At 33.7% G+C, this 16,379-nt stretch overlaps 2 protein-coding genes and 2 long non-coding RNA genes across 9 annotated transcripts; 2 read left to right on the forward strand and 2 right to left on the reverse strand.

Moving 5' to 3' along the window:
* Positions 1-4,356: 4,356 nt before the first annotated feature.
* On the reverse strand, positions 4,357-10,823 carry LOC121131779 (uncharacterized). 4 transcript variants are annotated; one of them, XM_071894033.1, is made up of 3 exons: positions 10,687-10,752; positions 10,005-10,324; positions 4,357-9,137 (listed from the first exon to the last, which is right to left on the reverse strand). In XM_071894033.1, exon 3 carries the CDS (start codon positions 9,115-9,117, stop codon positions 7,195-7,197), a length of 1,923 nt encoding a protein of 640 aa, XP_071750134.1. In that variant the 5' UTR covers positions 9,118-9,137; positions 10,005-10,324; positions 10,687-10,752; the 3' UTR covers positions 4,357-7,194. The 4 variants fall into 3 exon arrangements, with proteins under 4 accessions (XP_071750134.1, XP_071750135.1, XP_071750136.1 ...); XM_071894034.1 differs by lacking the exon at positions 10,005-10,324 and having other exon boundaries at positions 10,687-10,823; XM_040727164.2 differs by lacking the exon at positions 10,687-10,752 and having other exon boundaries at positions 10,005-10,222.
* Positions 10,742-11,354, forward strand: LOC139907591 (uncharacterized). The gene is made up of 3 exons (XR_011784294.1): positions 10,742-10,882; positions 10,947-11,181; positions 11,264-11,354. It is a non-coding gene; the product is annotated as an uncharacterized lncRNA (long non-coding RNA).
* LOC121131778 (IQ calmodulin-binding motif-containing protein 1) lies at positions 11,222-13,012 on the reverse strand. Of its 3 annotated transcripts, none has more exons than XM_040727163.2 (6): positions 12,868-13,012; positions 12,714-12,796; positions 12,508-12,636; positions 12,020-12,406; positions 11,736-11,966; positions 11,222-11,676 (listed from the first exon to the last, which is right to left on the reverse strand). In XM_040727163.2, exons 1-6 carry the CDS (start codon positions 13,010-13,012, stop codon positions 11,347-11,349), a joined length of 1,305 nt encoding a protein of 434 aa, XP_040583097.1. In that variant the 3' UTR covers positions 11,222-11,346. The 3 variants fall into 3 exon arrangements, with proteins under 3 accessions (XP_040583097.1, XP_040583095.1, XP_040583093.1); XM_040727161.2 differs by having other exon boundaries at positions 12,020-12,430; XM_040727159.2 differs by having other exon boundaries at positions 12,475-12,636.
* On the forward strand, positions 12,905-15,207 carry LOC139907592 (uncharacterized). Its single transcript, XR_011784295.1, has 3 exons — positions 12,905-13,046; positions 13,103-13,325; positions 13,510-15,207. It is a non-coding gene; the product is annotated as an uncharacterized lncRNA (long non-coding RNA).
* The last annotated feature ends 1,172 nt before the right edge of the window (positions 15,208-16,379 follow it).

Below are 16,379 nucleotides of genomic sequence, written 5' to 3' on the forward strand. Positions count from 1 at the left end.
GTGGCCTTCATGGATGCCGTGAGGATGTGTTGTTTGGCCATTCGGTATGATCTGTACCCGATGTCCTCATTCACAGCCTTGGAGACCAGCTGCTTGCTCACTCCGCGGTTCTTGGGCAACCTAGACAAGGAAGCCCCCGGTTAAGCCTTGATGGACATCCAGAGGCCTTCAATGAACCGGGGAATGCGGATACGGTCACTTCTCATTTTGTGGGCCTTGCGGCAGACCTTCCCCTCAACCTCCCAGGCATTGAAGACCCGGTACACCGTGGTCTTGGGGTAGTTAAGAAGCTTGTAGATAGCAGAGGGCTTGTGTCCCGCGCGAGCCAATTAGAGGATGGCGTCTCTCCTTGCTTGTTCCATGATGACTATTGTTTGTTGTCAAAACAATTGTGGTGGAAGTTATATTGTATTGTTCACGCAACCTTTTATATTAGTATGATTTAACCCCGAATATCCACATTAAGGATCTGGATGAAGTTTAAAGTAGTTCCAATTTATCGTGGACACCCTGTACGTACTTGTCTTGATGGTTTACTTCTTAACAAAAACATCCCAGGTAAAGAGCCAATCAGAGAAAGTACCAATGTTTGGTGTAAACGTTTTAACTCTCACAACCCTAAATGGATCTTAGGCGTTACGTTCGAGAAAATCTACTATTTATATCTGGATTGTTCACATCGATAGTGAACTTAAAATCAGACATCTGAATAAACTTCGATCTCACCAAATGGTTTTAAGGGGGGGGGGATGTTGAGACCGGTCTATCCAATTTATATGTGCGTGCATCCTCTTTGTGTTAAATTATATTCTTTTGAATTAAGTTGATGGCATGTTAATTAAGAACCTGAATACACCTTTGCATTCACTCTGTACTACCCTCCGATGGAATCTAATAGCCGATCCTGACGACGAGCCTGGATATCTAATTACTCATCATATTAATAAAAATACATAACAACTTTAATCTTCAGCTCCGCAAAAATATATTTTTTATAACTTATAGTGAAGAAGTCTTGCACCGCCTCTTAAACTGCATTTTTGCTAAGTGTAGAGAGTTTCAATGATAAAAATGTAGTTAATAATGAAAATCATGTGGACAAAGATGGAAACAAAATGGAGTTTGCAACTTTGATCTGCACAGGGCATAACATCTCAGATATCGTGAAGCAGCAGGTGGTCAACCATCAGACTATCTACCACTTTTGCAAGCGCCTGGAAGATAGGTCCAGCGTCATGGATCTATTTTAAGTGGTAAACCAGTCAATCTAGCCCATGGGCAAATTTGCAAAATAAGTCGCTAGACCGGTCTACCGTGTCAAAGGTGGGCAAGACTGCAGGGAGAAGTCAAAAAGGTTAGAGGAGAGGCCCTTTTTGACAGATAAATTTATCTTTGATGTATATTATTTCGGAGTTCATTTGACTTGATTCAGACTAAAATGAAGTAAAGTATGTAACGTGCTACAAAAAAGTTATTCACTACCCGAAATAGTATTTATTTATTTATTTTGACCAGCTGCGATAAACAGAGCTTATAAAGGTCCACTTATATTAAGTGCTTATAAAATATATAAATTATCATTCTTAATAAATCTGAATAATTTAAGATACAAATATTAAAAGTTTTAAATAAGGTGGAAGTGCAAAAAAAACAAACAAAAAACAAAAAAACACACACAGAATTAAGTAAACCACAAAGGCAAATAATATATATACGTGTCACACAAAAAAATAGTTAACTAAAAATCGCTTGAGCTCAGACTCACTTCTTTGGCAAAAGCAAAAAGGTATTGTATTCCAAAGACTAGTCGATCTGTAATAGAAACTATGCTTACAGATGTACAGATTGGTTTTGGAAGGTAAATGGTATTGTTAGGGGAGAGTCTCGTTTTGTGGAAGAGATGGCCTTTCTTTAGTATCCATGGTGTGGGAGATAGGTTTATCTTTTTGTTTAAAATTCGGTGGAGCGTAATTATATATTTAATAGCACGTCTAGGAGACAAATTGATGTGGCCAAGTTTTTTTGATTTTGAATTCATAATTATCGTATCTACCAATGAAGGAAAAAACGACACAAACCTGGATAGCACCTTTTCTAAGGACTTAATCAAGTAGTGTCTTGAAGGGTTCCAGGTCCGTACATTAAAATCGGGAGGATATAAAGTTTTACCATAAGCAAAGTGTTTGAAGCTTCTTTTAATAATTCCCAAGTTTCGATTGTCCTTTCTTTTGATGTAGTGTATATGCCTCTTAAATCTCAGATCACGAGAGATTTAAATTCGTGATGATTTTGTATCATCCGCGTATAAAAAGGTATCTTCTGAAAAATTATCTATTTAGTCGTTACTGTAAATGTCAAAGAACGTGGGTAGTGCAATTGATCACTACACTCTGTATCTTATACAACCGATCCTTTATACCAATGTTAGACAATTTATAGAGAAGTTCCCCGCGAGGGAGTTTATCGAAAGCCTTGCTGAAATCAAAGTATACATATAACAACACAGTCAAGATTAAATTTACCACGACTGACGATAACATCCCTAAAAGAAATTAAATTCAAGACACACGACATATTAGGACGGAATCCGTGTTGCCCACTAGAAAAAAGTGTATTACTCTCGAGGAATGATTGTAGATTCCGGTTAGCGATATACTCCATTATTTTACAGACATGGCTTGTAAGAGATATTGGTCTGTAATTAAAAGGATCAAGAGGATCTCCCATTTTAAAGATGGGAACTACATTGGTTATTTTCCAATCATTTGGCGCATACCAACATTGAAAAGAAAGATTAAAGGTCATAGATATTAACAATAATTTTCAAGAAGAAGGTGTTAATTCTGTCTGGTCTAGTGTAGAAAGAACAACAGATATTTAGATTTACAATACGATTTTTTTTTTTTTTTATGATTTAAACTTTGTAAAAGATTGATGTGTTGATTACCTAAACTCCGGAATTACACTTATGACCACTATTCAAATAATTTAAATTTAATTTTCATTATAATCTGCAGGATATAAATGAACATTTTCTTTAATTATGATTTTTGACTGACGAGTTAGTTGGTGTTTAGGAGAAGTAACAAGACGGTTTATAGTTTAACTCTAAATTACCAAGGAAATTTTTAGAAATTCGGAAATACTCGAGCAGCAAAATTTAGCTCACGGCACATCACTATGCAATTGCATAAAAACCAGTGAGTCTTACTTTTTTTTTAGAAAAAGATTGCGAGATGTAATAAATGGCTCTTTCCACTCGATGACTTGAACAACATTCCATTCAATTCTTAATGACAGAGATACTGCTAGTGCAGACAAGATTTCGAATATCATAGATTTATTTTTCACCGCCGCATTGAAAATGTCACAGATTTTTATTTAAGAATGGCCACCTTAGCCTAGAGGAGCCCCCGCCCAGTAGAAATGTAGTTTTAACTGCGAAATGTTCTTTTTTTATTATTATTATTAATTTAATTACTTTTAGCTGTTATTTCATTTTAAATGTGTACCTGCAGTTTATACTTGACCCTCCTTAGGTCCCCAGCGCCAGAAATGGGTCCTCCCCACTGGAGACCCACATATATGTAGAAAATATTATAGTAAATTATCTTACGCCCTTCTAAAGATACATTCTTTTTCTCGCCTACTTTTGTTATGGAATGCTGGCGCCAGTTCTCCAGTAAAGATTGTCTAGAGCCAGTACTGCGCCTGGACTGAACCCTGAACCAAATTTTAATAGTATAAATACTTTTTTGACAGTCATAGTTTATGGTGGGTGAATTATGAGGTTTTCACTTCCTATTCCTGGTATCGAAATCAATGGGTCTTTCAGCTAATATTTCGCCAATTTAAGCGTTTCTTCATATGAAATAAACTGTCCCCATTCATTGAATTTGTCCAATGCAACCATCAATTAAATGAACTCCAGTGCATACGTTTCTATTTTTCTTTAGGAGGTAATTTGTTAAGATAACTTTTTGATTAGTCAATTTTACACTTTAACTCGCTTCTAAAATAGCCATTTAAGTGAGATATTTGACAGTTGTGGGTCCGTAACATGTCCCTTCATTATAAAATTTGTTAAATTGATGGATTTCTTTAGAGTAATAATGATTACCACGCAAAGAATTTGACCCCTACTGTGGCCCAAGTATATATGTGTTTATGACTCATCATAAAAAATCTATAATACATTAATCTTTTTCATGAGGATCATCCATAAAAAATCATTCCATTAGGTTGATTCCAATCCATGAAACGAACGATATGGTCACTTTAAAAAAATCATAATATCGTATAGCCATGTACATAACAAACTTGCTACATTTTGAAAAAACAAAGTCCCACTCGGAGTATTTCTCTAGAGTATATTTATATATATATTTTTTTTCCGGAGAAGAGATATTTAAAATATAAAAAAGAATACAAGGCTCTTAAGTCTCACTCAATTGGGACAAAACTTGCACATTTTCACATGGCATTGCATTTATCACGCATTTGCACTCGCATCAGTCAAAAGTTAGTTCAAAATGGCTGATTGAGAAGCATAGTATTTCAAATGAAAGTCACCCATCTCCGTGATTGGCCTCAAAAGAAACCACAAGAACAATTTAATGTTTTATTTGAATTCAATAAATACTTCTTTTGATTGATTGTTATTCATTTATAAGAACTTATTTCAAAACTTGAGAGGCCTGAGAATGGATATTAAACTGGAAATTATTACTCGTACCAAACTTACATAATTATCATGTAAAATACCATTCCGATCCAAGTATTTCCTTTTCTTTTCTAATTATTAATTAAAACAGTGGAGTTATTTGATATTGGATTTTAAATTGGGAATTATTACTAATACCAAACTTACATAATTATCATATAAACAACCCCAAAATTTAAAAGAAAATAAAGGCAGATGTAATTTTTTTTTACCATAAAAAAATAATAAACATTTGGAAAACATTTCGTGTTCCTTTCCCAAAATAATAAATGTTTCCTAAATTCGCGGGGATAACCGATAATATCCGTAGGGGCTAGTAATTAGTATAATAACATGATAATTCTGCGATAATAAAAATACTCAATATTAGTACAGAATGTATGAGGACTTGCGAAACAGTATAAAAAGGAATCAGGGCTTCACACATTTTTTCTTAACAGATTTACAGGAAAACCGAGTAGAGAACTTGGAAAGCTTTGTACATAACTTATGATACCATACACCACAGTCACATCCCACCCATTCCGTGTTATAAATCTCAGAGCGAGGAACATCATCTGGGAGTGGAGGATCATATTGGAGGCAAAGACCACAGACAACGTCCTCATCCGTTTCATCAAATTTCCCAGTCAAATCCTCAATGCGAGAATTACTGGTTCTCCTTTTTCCAAGAAGGGAACTCTTTTTCCTAGTTGTAAACTTTTTCAGCGGTGCGTTGAGGTAGCCTGAAGTAGATGGGAATATAAAGTTATCAAACCGATCTCCATCCTCGTTATCAAAATTTAGTTCTTCATAATCTGAGTTATAGGGCGACAAAACTATTTGACCAGAGACACTTTTCTTTAGGCTTTTATCTTGCTCAGATTCAACTCTCTCCTTTTTAAGGCCATCCATATTAAGAACAATAGATGGCTTAGAAGCATTGAAAATAGGGACATTGTCCATTGAACTATCCAAAGGCTCTTCCTTGATCCGGATATCTAAATCCGCAACATCTTTTTCTATTACAAACTTTTGTGAGTCAATTTGACCAAGGAGTTGACTCACGGCCTCTGTTGAAGAAGTCCCTTTTTGAATAAGTTTTCCAACTTTTTGAATGTTGGTCCCAGTTTCCTTAATCTTCTTGAGTGTTTCTTCTTTCTTGCTGAGTTCTCTACAAGTGTCGGCGGCCGAGGATTTCATTGTTTCTAATTCCGTTATTTTTTCCGAGTATTCAACCTCAAATTTTTCATTGTGTGATTTGATTCTATTCAGTTGACTGTCAAATGAAGACTTCTCATTTCTCAACTCCTCCTTGAGCTGATTCAAATTTGCTTTCAGATGTTGTATCTCTAACTCTTTATTATGAACTGAAGACTCCAATATTTGAATTTGAGTATACAAGTGAGCTGTTCCATGTTTTGTAGATTCTTCACGGAGTTGTTTCTCATACGTTCTCAATTTTTTATTTGTTTCCTCCAGTTTCACCTGAAGACATAATATTTCGTCTTTTCGTGATTGAACAATGGCCTCCACCTTTGCCTTTTGAGACTCTCCTGAGTTGACTTGGGTTTTTAAAGTATCAATGCTTGCCTCACTCTTTTTTAATTTCGCCTGTAAATTAATCATATCTTCCTCTAATGAGGACACACAGGCCTGAGACTCACGGAGTCGTTTTTCAAGTTGTGTTTTCTCTTTGGTTAAATGAGATAGAGACGAAGAATTCTTGTAAGTATTTTTTTCTAAATTATTTAGACTAGTTTGAAGCTGTTTTACACTCCGAGTAACCTCTTTGTTCTTTTTATGCAATTCCTTGTTTTCATTTTGGAGTTTAGCTAAAGAGTCCTTTGACTGAGTGTCCAATTCATCTAAACGAACTTTGTTTTCCCTTAATTTGTCATTTTTTTGTTGTAGCACAATCTCATAGTCTCGAAGAACCTTCTGAACCTTTTCAAGACTATCAAGAAGAGAATTCTTTTCAACCTCAAGACCATCAATCAATTCAGAAGAGTCTTTTAATTTAGATTGATACTCTTCTAATTGTTTCTCAATTAAACCCTGATCTTTTTCCAATCTCTTAACTTCAGAACGTGTGGATTGATCTACTTCATCCTTCATTGCTGACAAGTCGTATTCCAATTTCTTATTAGATTTACTCAACTTACTGATTTGTTCCTTCAACTCATGTTCTACCTCCTTGAATTTCTTGGAATTTTCTTTATTGAGAAGCATCTTCGCTTTTTTCATCATTGCATTGTTTTAATTTTGCTCTTAATGTCTCAAGTGACTTCTCAGCTTTGGATGCATTTTTTTGAAGAGACGTTATTTCTTTCGCATGCTCACTTGATGCGTCCTTGATTTCATCATCCTTATCCACAAGACAATTATTCAAATCTTCTATTTGATCCCCACGGTTATCAAATTGAATTTTGAGCTCTTTCAAAGACATTTCAAGGTTAGCATAGAGATCATGTGATTCTTTTAGTTCATTTTTAAATCGATCCACTTCTTTTTCTAGTGACTTTTTTTTCTTTCATGAGAGAATGATTAAGATTATGTTTTTCAACCAGCATATCCTCCGATGACTTATGTGATTTTCTTACTTGCTCAAGCTGTTTTTGGAGCTCAATAACATCTAAATTTGAGCGCTCACAAGAATCTTCTACACTCTTTCTTTTATCAATTTCGTCTTCAATTTGCTTCTCCTTCTGTAGAATCCATTTCTCAAAGTCGGAGCTCTTTTTCTTCAATGTATCCTCATGTTCATTCTTGAGGTCCAATATTAATTTTTCAAGCTCTTCGATTCGTTGATTTTGAATATCGACTGAAGTAGTTTCCCATTTTTGAGTAATTTTGCGCCGAACATCAGATTGCTTATGACTATTTGAAGAGGCTATTGATGATTTTTGGATTTTATATTCAGATGAATGTTCATCGGAAAATATATTAGTATATTCGTCAAACAACTTATTTTTCTCATTTTTTTTCGATGCAAGTGAATTATCTTCTAAATACTCAGTGAGATGCACTTCTAGAAAATGTTTTGTGAAATCAACTCTTTCAGGATACTTATCATCACACTTTGGACATGAATAAGGTCCAATTTTGGGTAAATCTGGGAAAAAATGGGTTACCATTAAATGATAATTTAATGACATTTGAGAGGCAAAGGTTTTCTTTGGGCATTTTTTACAAACTAAAGATGACGAGCATTTCTTAGATGACTTTTTTGATGTATCTTTGTCAAGGACCTTAGAGTCTGGAGAAACAATAGAGGGAGGTTCTATTGACTTAGTCGGAGATTTTGGGGGCTCATCTACAACTATACGAATAGAACCCTTACTTCCACCGGTTGCTTTTAAGTACAAGTCCATACTTATATTGTGTTCACATCCATAGTGAAGCATTAGAGCATGTAAATTATTTTTTTCCTTGTTACAGTCCAAAAATGGACAGATGAAAGGGCTTCGTTTGGGGAGTTCGTCGCATAATACTTTGGTAAAATGTCGAAGAGAAATATGGCGAATAAAAAGTCTTTCCTTGTCAAAGCAAGAGTTGCATATTTCACACGTAATGGAGATTCTAGCTCCATCATTGTAGTGGCATATTTTGAGATCATCATTTGATGTACCAGAACTCCTTTCTTCACTTTCAATAGATAAGTCTTTCAAGTCTTGATCATAGAACTGAAAAGATAGTTTTTCGTCACACCCATAGTGCATTAAAAGATCTTCTGCATCATCAGGAACGGCCGGACTGTACTCACATTTTAAGCACTTATAGGGTTGAATTACACGTTTCATAAGTTTAGTCCGATAATGAATAACAGTCAAATGAACAAGAAGATCATGCTCTGACCGAAAAGGAGCACAGCTGGAACACAAACGACATAGATGTATCACAGGACTTTGAGGAATTATGGGCACATTTTTGTTCGATGGTGATGATGATGGTGTCTTACTTCGTCTGACGCCCTTATCTGGAATAGTAGGAGGAGGAGGAGACTCTGGAGACAATAGGGTGTTTGCTTCAACAGGACTAGCGGGTGATTCAAGGATTGGCTCCTTCAATTCTTCATTCTCGTTATTATCAGATTTAGATAATTTACAAGGCGCAGGGAGCTTAACTTCCCAGGAAGTTGGTATTTCAACATCCTCATCAAATGAACGTCGCCTTTTGGTTCGAAAACTAAGTGCATCATGATCAGATTCTTTACTGTTAAAATTCCTCGAGTCGTTTAGTTTATGATGCTCCTCGTCTATCTGACTACTATGAATATAAGATCTTGGAGATAATGGGCGACCATATTCCTTATTTGGGAATAGGGGTCGAACAGGATATGGTCTTTTACCCCTTCTACTATGCATACGATTAGGGACAGATCTAAAGTAAGATCGTCCATAGCGGTTACTCATTATTTGTCATACACTTAAGCCTGTAATAAAAAAGAAAATTGAATTTAGTCTAGCATCTTAGAATATATCTATGAAATTACTTTGCAAATATAGATTACAAATTGACAACAAAGTCTCAAGTTGATAATGAAATGTTTTCTCTTTAAGAGATATATTTATTAAATAATTTACAACACTTATGATAAAAATACCCCTTATATGAAACATATGATCTCTTTTTTATGAAATTCCAAATATTAGCGAAATTGGTAGACGAAACTTGCCGAAATACCTTGTATATAATATTTTCTTTCAAGGTTCAATTATTTCAATCCAAGACAATAATGAATAAACAAATTAATTATCTTATCATAGTAATTCTCTTTAAACGATACCCAATGATAAGCTTATACGAAAAGCATATCATTATTGTTTCAAAGATTGATCTTGATTAATCAATTTTAGGCCTAATTTGAATTCCTTATATAATTAATCATGTTTCAACTACCTCAGAAATGTCATGATGCGTATGCTTCATTTATGTTGATTTCATCGATCATATGGAGAATAAGACCAAATAACTCGATTCGATAGAATAGGATGAAATAGCATCGAAGTTCTAAGAGCATATTTTTGAACAATGGTGTCAGGGATCTGTAAATCATTGGTAGCCTTCAATTATGGGTATAATGCTATTATGATTTCAATTGATTTATCTCATGAATACATTCAGCTACCAGAAGGAGTCAAGTACAATGAATAAATACGCAGAAAAAAATACCTAACTACAAAATATGGTGGACACAACTTATATTATTTTAAGGACTGTACATGATAAATTGTGGTGCCTCTAAATGAATTGATCGAACAACATAAATGAAGAGAGAGATAGAATCCTCATCACCTACCCAAAAGCTTGTCAATTACAAGGCATCCAGGGTGTAAAACCCGTATACTTCTGATTATGTTATTTCACTCAAATTATGCGTCTCGATCGGGTATTGTCGTCCCCAAGATCGATAACCAAGTCAAGCATTCATGTAGCTCTTCCACGATAAAAAAATAAGAATACAACTTTCGACGGAACTCAGCAAGTAGCAACTTATTCAAGATAAAGATAGTGATTGTTCCTTTTTTCTCTCTTGTGGCCTCTGCAATATTTCGGCCACTTGTACTTCAATGCTGCCAACTTTATGCTTCCCTTCTCTGATCAACTGATGCGAAGAAGCTAAAAAAGAAAAGGAAACGTTTTTAACGGAGTCTCCTCCCCTTCTTCCTCCCTTCTCTCAGGCTCAGTTTCAAGTTCGCAATATAAGGAAAGGAGTCCGGAGGTAGAGTGTATCCGATTCAAACGTTTGAAATGATAGAGTTTTCTATCTCTTCAGGACTTTAGTAATAATTATTTGTCAATTAATATTTTAAGTAAGACACTGGTACCATTGATATATAGTTTCAGAAGATTATTGAGCTTCGTTTCTCAAAATTCCTTCCCCCCCTCCCTTTCCTCCCCCACTCTTCATTCTCAATAATCATAACAGTTCCCACTTACTTCCTTAATTGTTAAGCAAATCATCTAATTTAATATTTTACCTCTTTCTCGCTCTTCAATTTGTTCCTACGTCTGCGTCTAAAGCACTGTTTTTCTTACGAAGAAATGACAATTATTCCAAATAAAGTTTCTAAAGTTAGTGTGTATGACTCATCTTTTAGACATTGTACATTTCCTATGCAACTTCTGCGACTCAATACCTTCCCACATTCCCTTTGTTTAAAATAACATATAATTGTAAGCCAGAAATATATAATCAGCTACTTTTCCTCAATTAATATTTTCCTGCGTGGATTATTAGTCCACAATTTCACAGTTTGCATTTGCTATAGCAAATATAAGTTGCTAGCGCTAGCTGCAAAAAAAATTGAAGCTTGTTCAAACCATCTGACACCCATACCAACTGGTAATTTATGATACAAAGATATATCAGGCGACAATGTCTACAAGACCTCAACCTGCCCTGGCAAACAACTTTACTTCTTTAGATCTTGGAACGTAGCGTGGCTAGCTTATCATTGGAATAAAGTTCACTGGTATGGTATTCAAGAATAATAAAGAAAAAAAGTACTCATATGATGAGGAATCACTCGAGCAAATATTATTTTATTTATGCAGATCCTGACCAAAGATTGGAAGAAGGTATATATGACCCCAATGGTGATAATTGATTAACTCCGATAAGATAAATAAATGTATATTTATGGAAGATCATAGTATTGCTCAATGCATTTGTTAACGGCGTCCTTCCATTTAGGAGCCTCGAAGTCTTCAATCGTAGCTTTATGTTCGATTCTTGAAGCAGTGGCTGCAGGTAGAGATAGAGTATGAAAGTTTTTCCAATCTCTTTCTGGGTCATACACATCTAGACCAGGTGGATTAGATATCAACTCACATATAGTAATGGATTGGGCCAGTCTTGCGGATATTCTATGTTCAGACAGTCGGGACCTATTTAAAGAAAGTTGAAACTTGGCAAATCTCCATTGGCTTTCGTTATATTTCTCAATAAAGTTTTCCTTCTCTATAACCTAGATGTTTAATTGAATGTAAAAAAACGCGCTAAAATAATGTGGGATTGAACTTTTACCTTGGAGCCTAACGTCTTTTGGAAAAAATTGATTTCATCCTGAATACTTTTAATCTTATCTTTTGAGAGATCCGTAGGGGAAAAAAGAGTTTTTGACCATTGATACTTCTTCTGCTTGCATAATAACCACTTGCATGCGTATTTTTGAATAGTCCTAGCGGCAGAATCCCTCTTTCTTGTTTCTTCAAACTCTAAGTTGATCTTTTTATGCTTAACTTCCTTCCAGAAATTCTGAAATCAGACATTTAAAAAAATATACTTCGTAAAACAATCATTAAATGTACTTGTATTTGGGTAGCGGCGCGTCCTTGCTCTCCTATTTGATAATCTCTAAATTTTTTGGGAGAAAGTGTGGAGATGTAGGAATATCGACCTTCATGGCAAAGTCGGCGCCCAACCAAGGATTGGTAACCTTTTAAGAAGCATGTGTCAGATTTTTCAAATAATTTTGTCCATTTGGCTAGTTCCTTAGCGGATCGCTTCATCATGAAAAGTCTTTGCAGAGCCATAAATCCTCTTAACATAACATTGTATCTCTTTTTATATGAGTAACCTCTCCAATATTTTTGAATGAGAACAGAAGCATGCACTTCTCGTATATAATTGGAATTAATTATTTGAAAAAGAGCATCATTCCCCCTCAATTCTGATGAGTACTTTCCTAAATGAGTCTTGTATCGATAATTAATGAATGACTATGTGTACCGTATTGTTATAATAAAGTAAGACTATGATGTACCGTTAGTTTTCGAGAATTTTGAATAAATTTTACCATGAGATTCGGTGCATTTTGCGCATACGTATTGAATATCTCCAAGCAAAGTTTGAAAACATCATTTTCTCTACTCAAAATTGCAAGGTCCTTTATCTCATGTAAGATTTTAATTGCAATATGTTCATTCTAATGATAAGAGTAAGTAATGCATTATAAAAACACCATTAATGAAATAAAATAGGAACTCAGGTTCTAGAGATTACCTCATTCAAAAGAGTTTCCAATACCTTTAATTCACTTCTTAGAATATATAACAACCTTTGAACAAGTGGTAAAATGAAAGGAGCTGCAATATAAAAGGAATGACGTGAGCAATAGATAATGTAATCTAAGGACGAATTAGCTAGATAACCGTACAGTTTTTGTTTTTTAAACATTGAATAAATAGGGGATCCAGTAGGGATGATAATTCTAGAGCATTACAAGCCCGCTCATAGTCTTGAACTTCCACATGTGACAATGATTGAAGGGAAAAAACGAATTCAATGACCTTCATCGTCATCACTGCTATCAAGGAAAGGATCTCTTAGAACACAGTAGGCATTGATAATATGAATAAAATCTTCAGTGATGATATTTTCTGTGATTGCAGAGTCCGTTTCCTAAATAGTAAATACACACATGATCCTTCACAATAAGAAGCAATGTCTCACCTCATTCCAGAAGCAGCGAGATCCAGAATTGCAACCTTGTCCTTCCTGTTGAATGGTTGTTACATGAACAACTATTTTTCGATCCTCGATTACCTCTCGCAACTTTTTCAACAAATGATCAGATAGTTTAGCAGCATCCACCTTCTTCGAATTTGAATCCAGGTAAGCTTTCCCTTCCTTTTGGATAATGGTTCTTAATTGATCTTCAGGGATCATGTTGATAAACTAAGGGAGATTCTAATACTAATATTAATGTAAGCTATACGATAGAAAGCAAAATATTTGTTTTCTTTAAAAGAAAATTTATCATTAATGAACATTGTATTCTTTACTTACTTAATCGTAGGCCCTTGCTAGACTATTTCTCACAACTGTAATGTTTTAATTCTACGACTACACTCAATAAAACAAAATATGAACAAAGCTTTACATGTCCATTGAAATTGATGGATATGAAGTGTCTGGACTTAGCATTATTTTGTTAAAAAACAAATGAGAATGATTACAAAATTTGAAAAAATATATACATATTAACACACAAAGATCAATTTTGGCTATAAAAAAAAGGCTAGAACAGAAGTTTTTATTTTTTTCAAAAACAAATATCAAGCCAGAAAAATTTGTGCTCGAAGGAGTTTTACCAATAATATCTAAGAAATAGAAAATGAGAAGTACCACGAAACCTCCTGCATACAAACTACTTTATCGGGTGAAGGAGGAAGAAATAAAATGATTTTGGCTTCAGCACTTTTTTGTGAAGACAGTTCGTGTGACAAACTTTAGTCATCAAATTAATTACTTCTAGGGCAATAAGCATGATTTGGATGGATATTTTTCACGGAACATCCGGATGTATGGATCATAGTTACATTATGTTTATGACATTGGGATATGATATCCATCATGTTCTGGGATCTCATTTCTTTATAAAAGGTTCTTGTGCCTTACTCGATGGATATCATCTCATTTAATGGAAGTGCAGATGCCTTTTAAGGTCCAAATCTGTTACTTCATCATCTATTGGTTCAAATACTCATCCGTCCATCTCTATATCTTGTATGGAATCGGTGTATACTATAATACTTCTGTAACCACTGAGGATAGGTTTAATCAGTATGAGTAATACTGGAATTAAATGTACAGTGAGGAACAAAAAGATATCATCTGCATCTATTCCATTGAACAAAAGTATACTCTATTTCGTCTTCTAATATTCTTAGAAAACTCTTTCATTGATTTGAGTCCTTAATGTAATTGATGTACATAAAAACAAACAACTCATATCTATGACTCCATTTATAAGTATGTATTATTTCTGTAACTCTGGACACTTCATCCTCGTTTACAATTACACTATAACTTCTGAGTCTCTTCTGTCATTAGAAAAAAAAGTAGAAGACGATCCTGGAGCATGAATTTAATTTCATTATCAGAAAAGCCGTAAAACATATTCAACTCTTCTATTACCTAAATGTATACATAAATAGTTCATGGGAACTTACGGGATTAATATATTAACAAATTATCGGTGATCTTATAACTTAAGTAGAGTTATATTGAAAATATTAATTTCGTTTAACCTATTTTAAAAGTTAGTGAGTCGGTAGTCATTTTCTGAATTACTAAATCACTTGTCATTATGTTTAAATATTACATGATTTCGGATCTCCACATCAATATTCACTAAATAAACTACGGATTACACTAAATGCTTACGATGTAACAAAACTGTATATAAGAACGATTATTTAAGTATTTATTCACACTAAATAATAGATTATGTTACTTGACAATTGTAAAACATATTAATATGATATTAGCAATTAAAATTATTTTCTTATTTAACAATTGTAAATAATGATGTAATGCAAATATGTATTTATTAATGTACTTCATTGATTTAAGTTTATATTTGTATTTTGTCTTAATTGTTTAAGACTTATGATATATTTGATAATTTATTAATTTATTGCGATTTACACTTATTACAAATATATATTTCTAAATATCTAGGTATTCAATAAAAACGTCAGATTTTTGTTAACTACTCTCATTATTCATAAGTTTCTTTGCTTCGTTCTAAAATGCCGTAGTGGTTACAACGCATCGAAGTCTTAAAAAATTCATTGTAGTGCTTACTTTTCTTAGTGTGTATCTTTCGTTATTTAATATTTTTATAAATTAAAAAATATATGTATACTCAGCAAAACCCAAAAGAATATTTTCCCTAATTATAATATTTTAAAACTAATAGCGGAAGACTATAAATTTTTGACGTTGAAAGTGATGAAGAGCATCATTTTGATCGTTTTATGTTTCGGTCAAAAATTCAAGTGTAGGGCCAAAGAACTAGTTTTTGAATTAAATGAAAATATTCAAAAAGATATAAAAATAACTTATATTAAAATAAAGTAAAGGAGGATTCAAAAATTGGGGGGGATTATACTGATGATTAATTTCATTAGGAATATTGATAATGTTTTTAAGCCTTAATAAAAATTTCGCTTGTCTAATTGTATTGTACAATATTATTAATAATATAGAATGAATTTACTACAATCCACTCTTATTTAACAATAATATGTATATATCAATGAAGTAAAGACATAAGAATACCCCATACCAAGGTGGTGGATCCTCTTCCACCATCTTGCCCCATACCAAATCTTCGCTTGCACGCTTTCTCAATTTAAAGCATATGTTGATGTTTATATTGGTGGATATTTTATCAAATCAGTCTCCAAGCATTTAGTATGTCATGAGTGCTTGGAATCTCTTTACAACTATGTAACGGACAGACATAATTGTTCATTGATAGCAAGAAAATCTAATGGTGGTCTTTTGTTTCCATCAAAGATGTAATAGAAATATGCAAAGAAACAGAGAAATGCCTTTTGAGACTCAAAATGCAAGGAGTTCTAAAAACCAAGGCAACATTAATTCAAAACGGTTTACCAGCTGTGTATTACAAAAATGTAATGGCAAGTCATAGATATTTAAGGATCTTGAACTGCAAACTTTGGAATATTCACCTTTAAATTACCACGTTCTTAAATTACAAAAAAAAATTAGATTCCTTTACTGTAAAATTCGATTGCATCATGAATCAAACAACATCTATGAACAATTCAAAACAGATCTTATGCCGAAGTCCCTTTCAAAGCAAATCCTTTTTAAGAATCATTGATTCAAAAACTTTAACTATCCTCTATAAAA

The sequence above is a fragment of the Lepeophtheirus salmonis genome, chromosome 1 (assembly GCF_016086655.4).
Source record: "Lepeophtheirus salmonis chromosome 1, UVic_Lsal_1.4, whole genome shotgun sequence".
Lineage (NCBI taxonomy): Eukaryota > Metazoa > Arthropoda > Copepoda > Siphonostomatoida > Caligidae > Lepeophtheirus > Lepeophtheirus salmonis.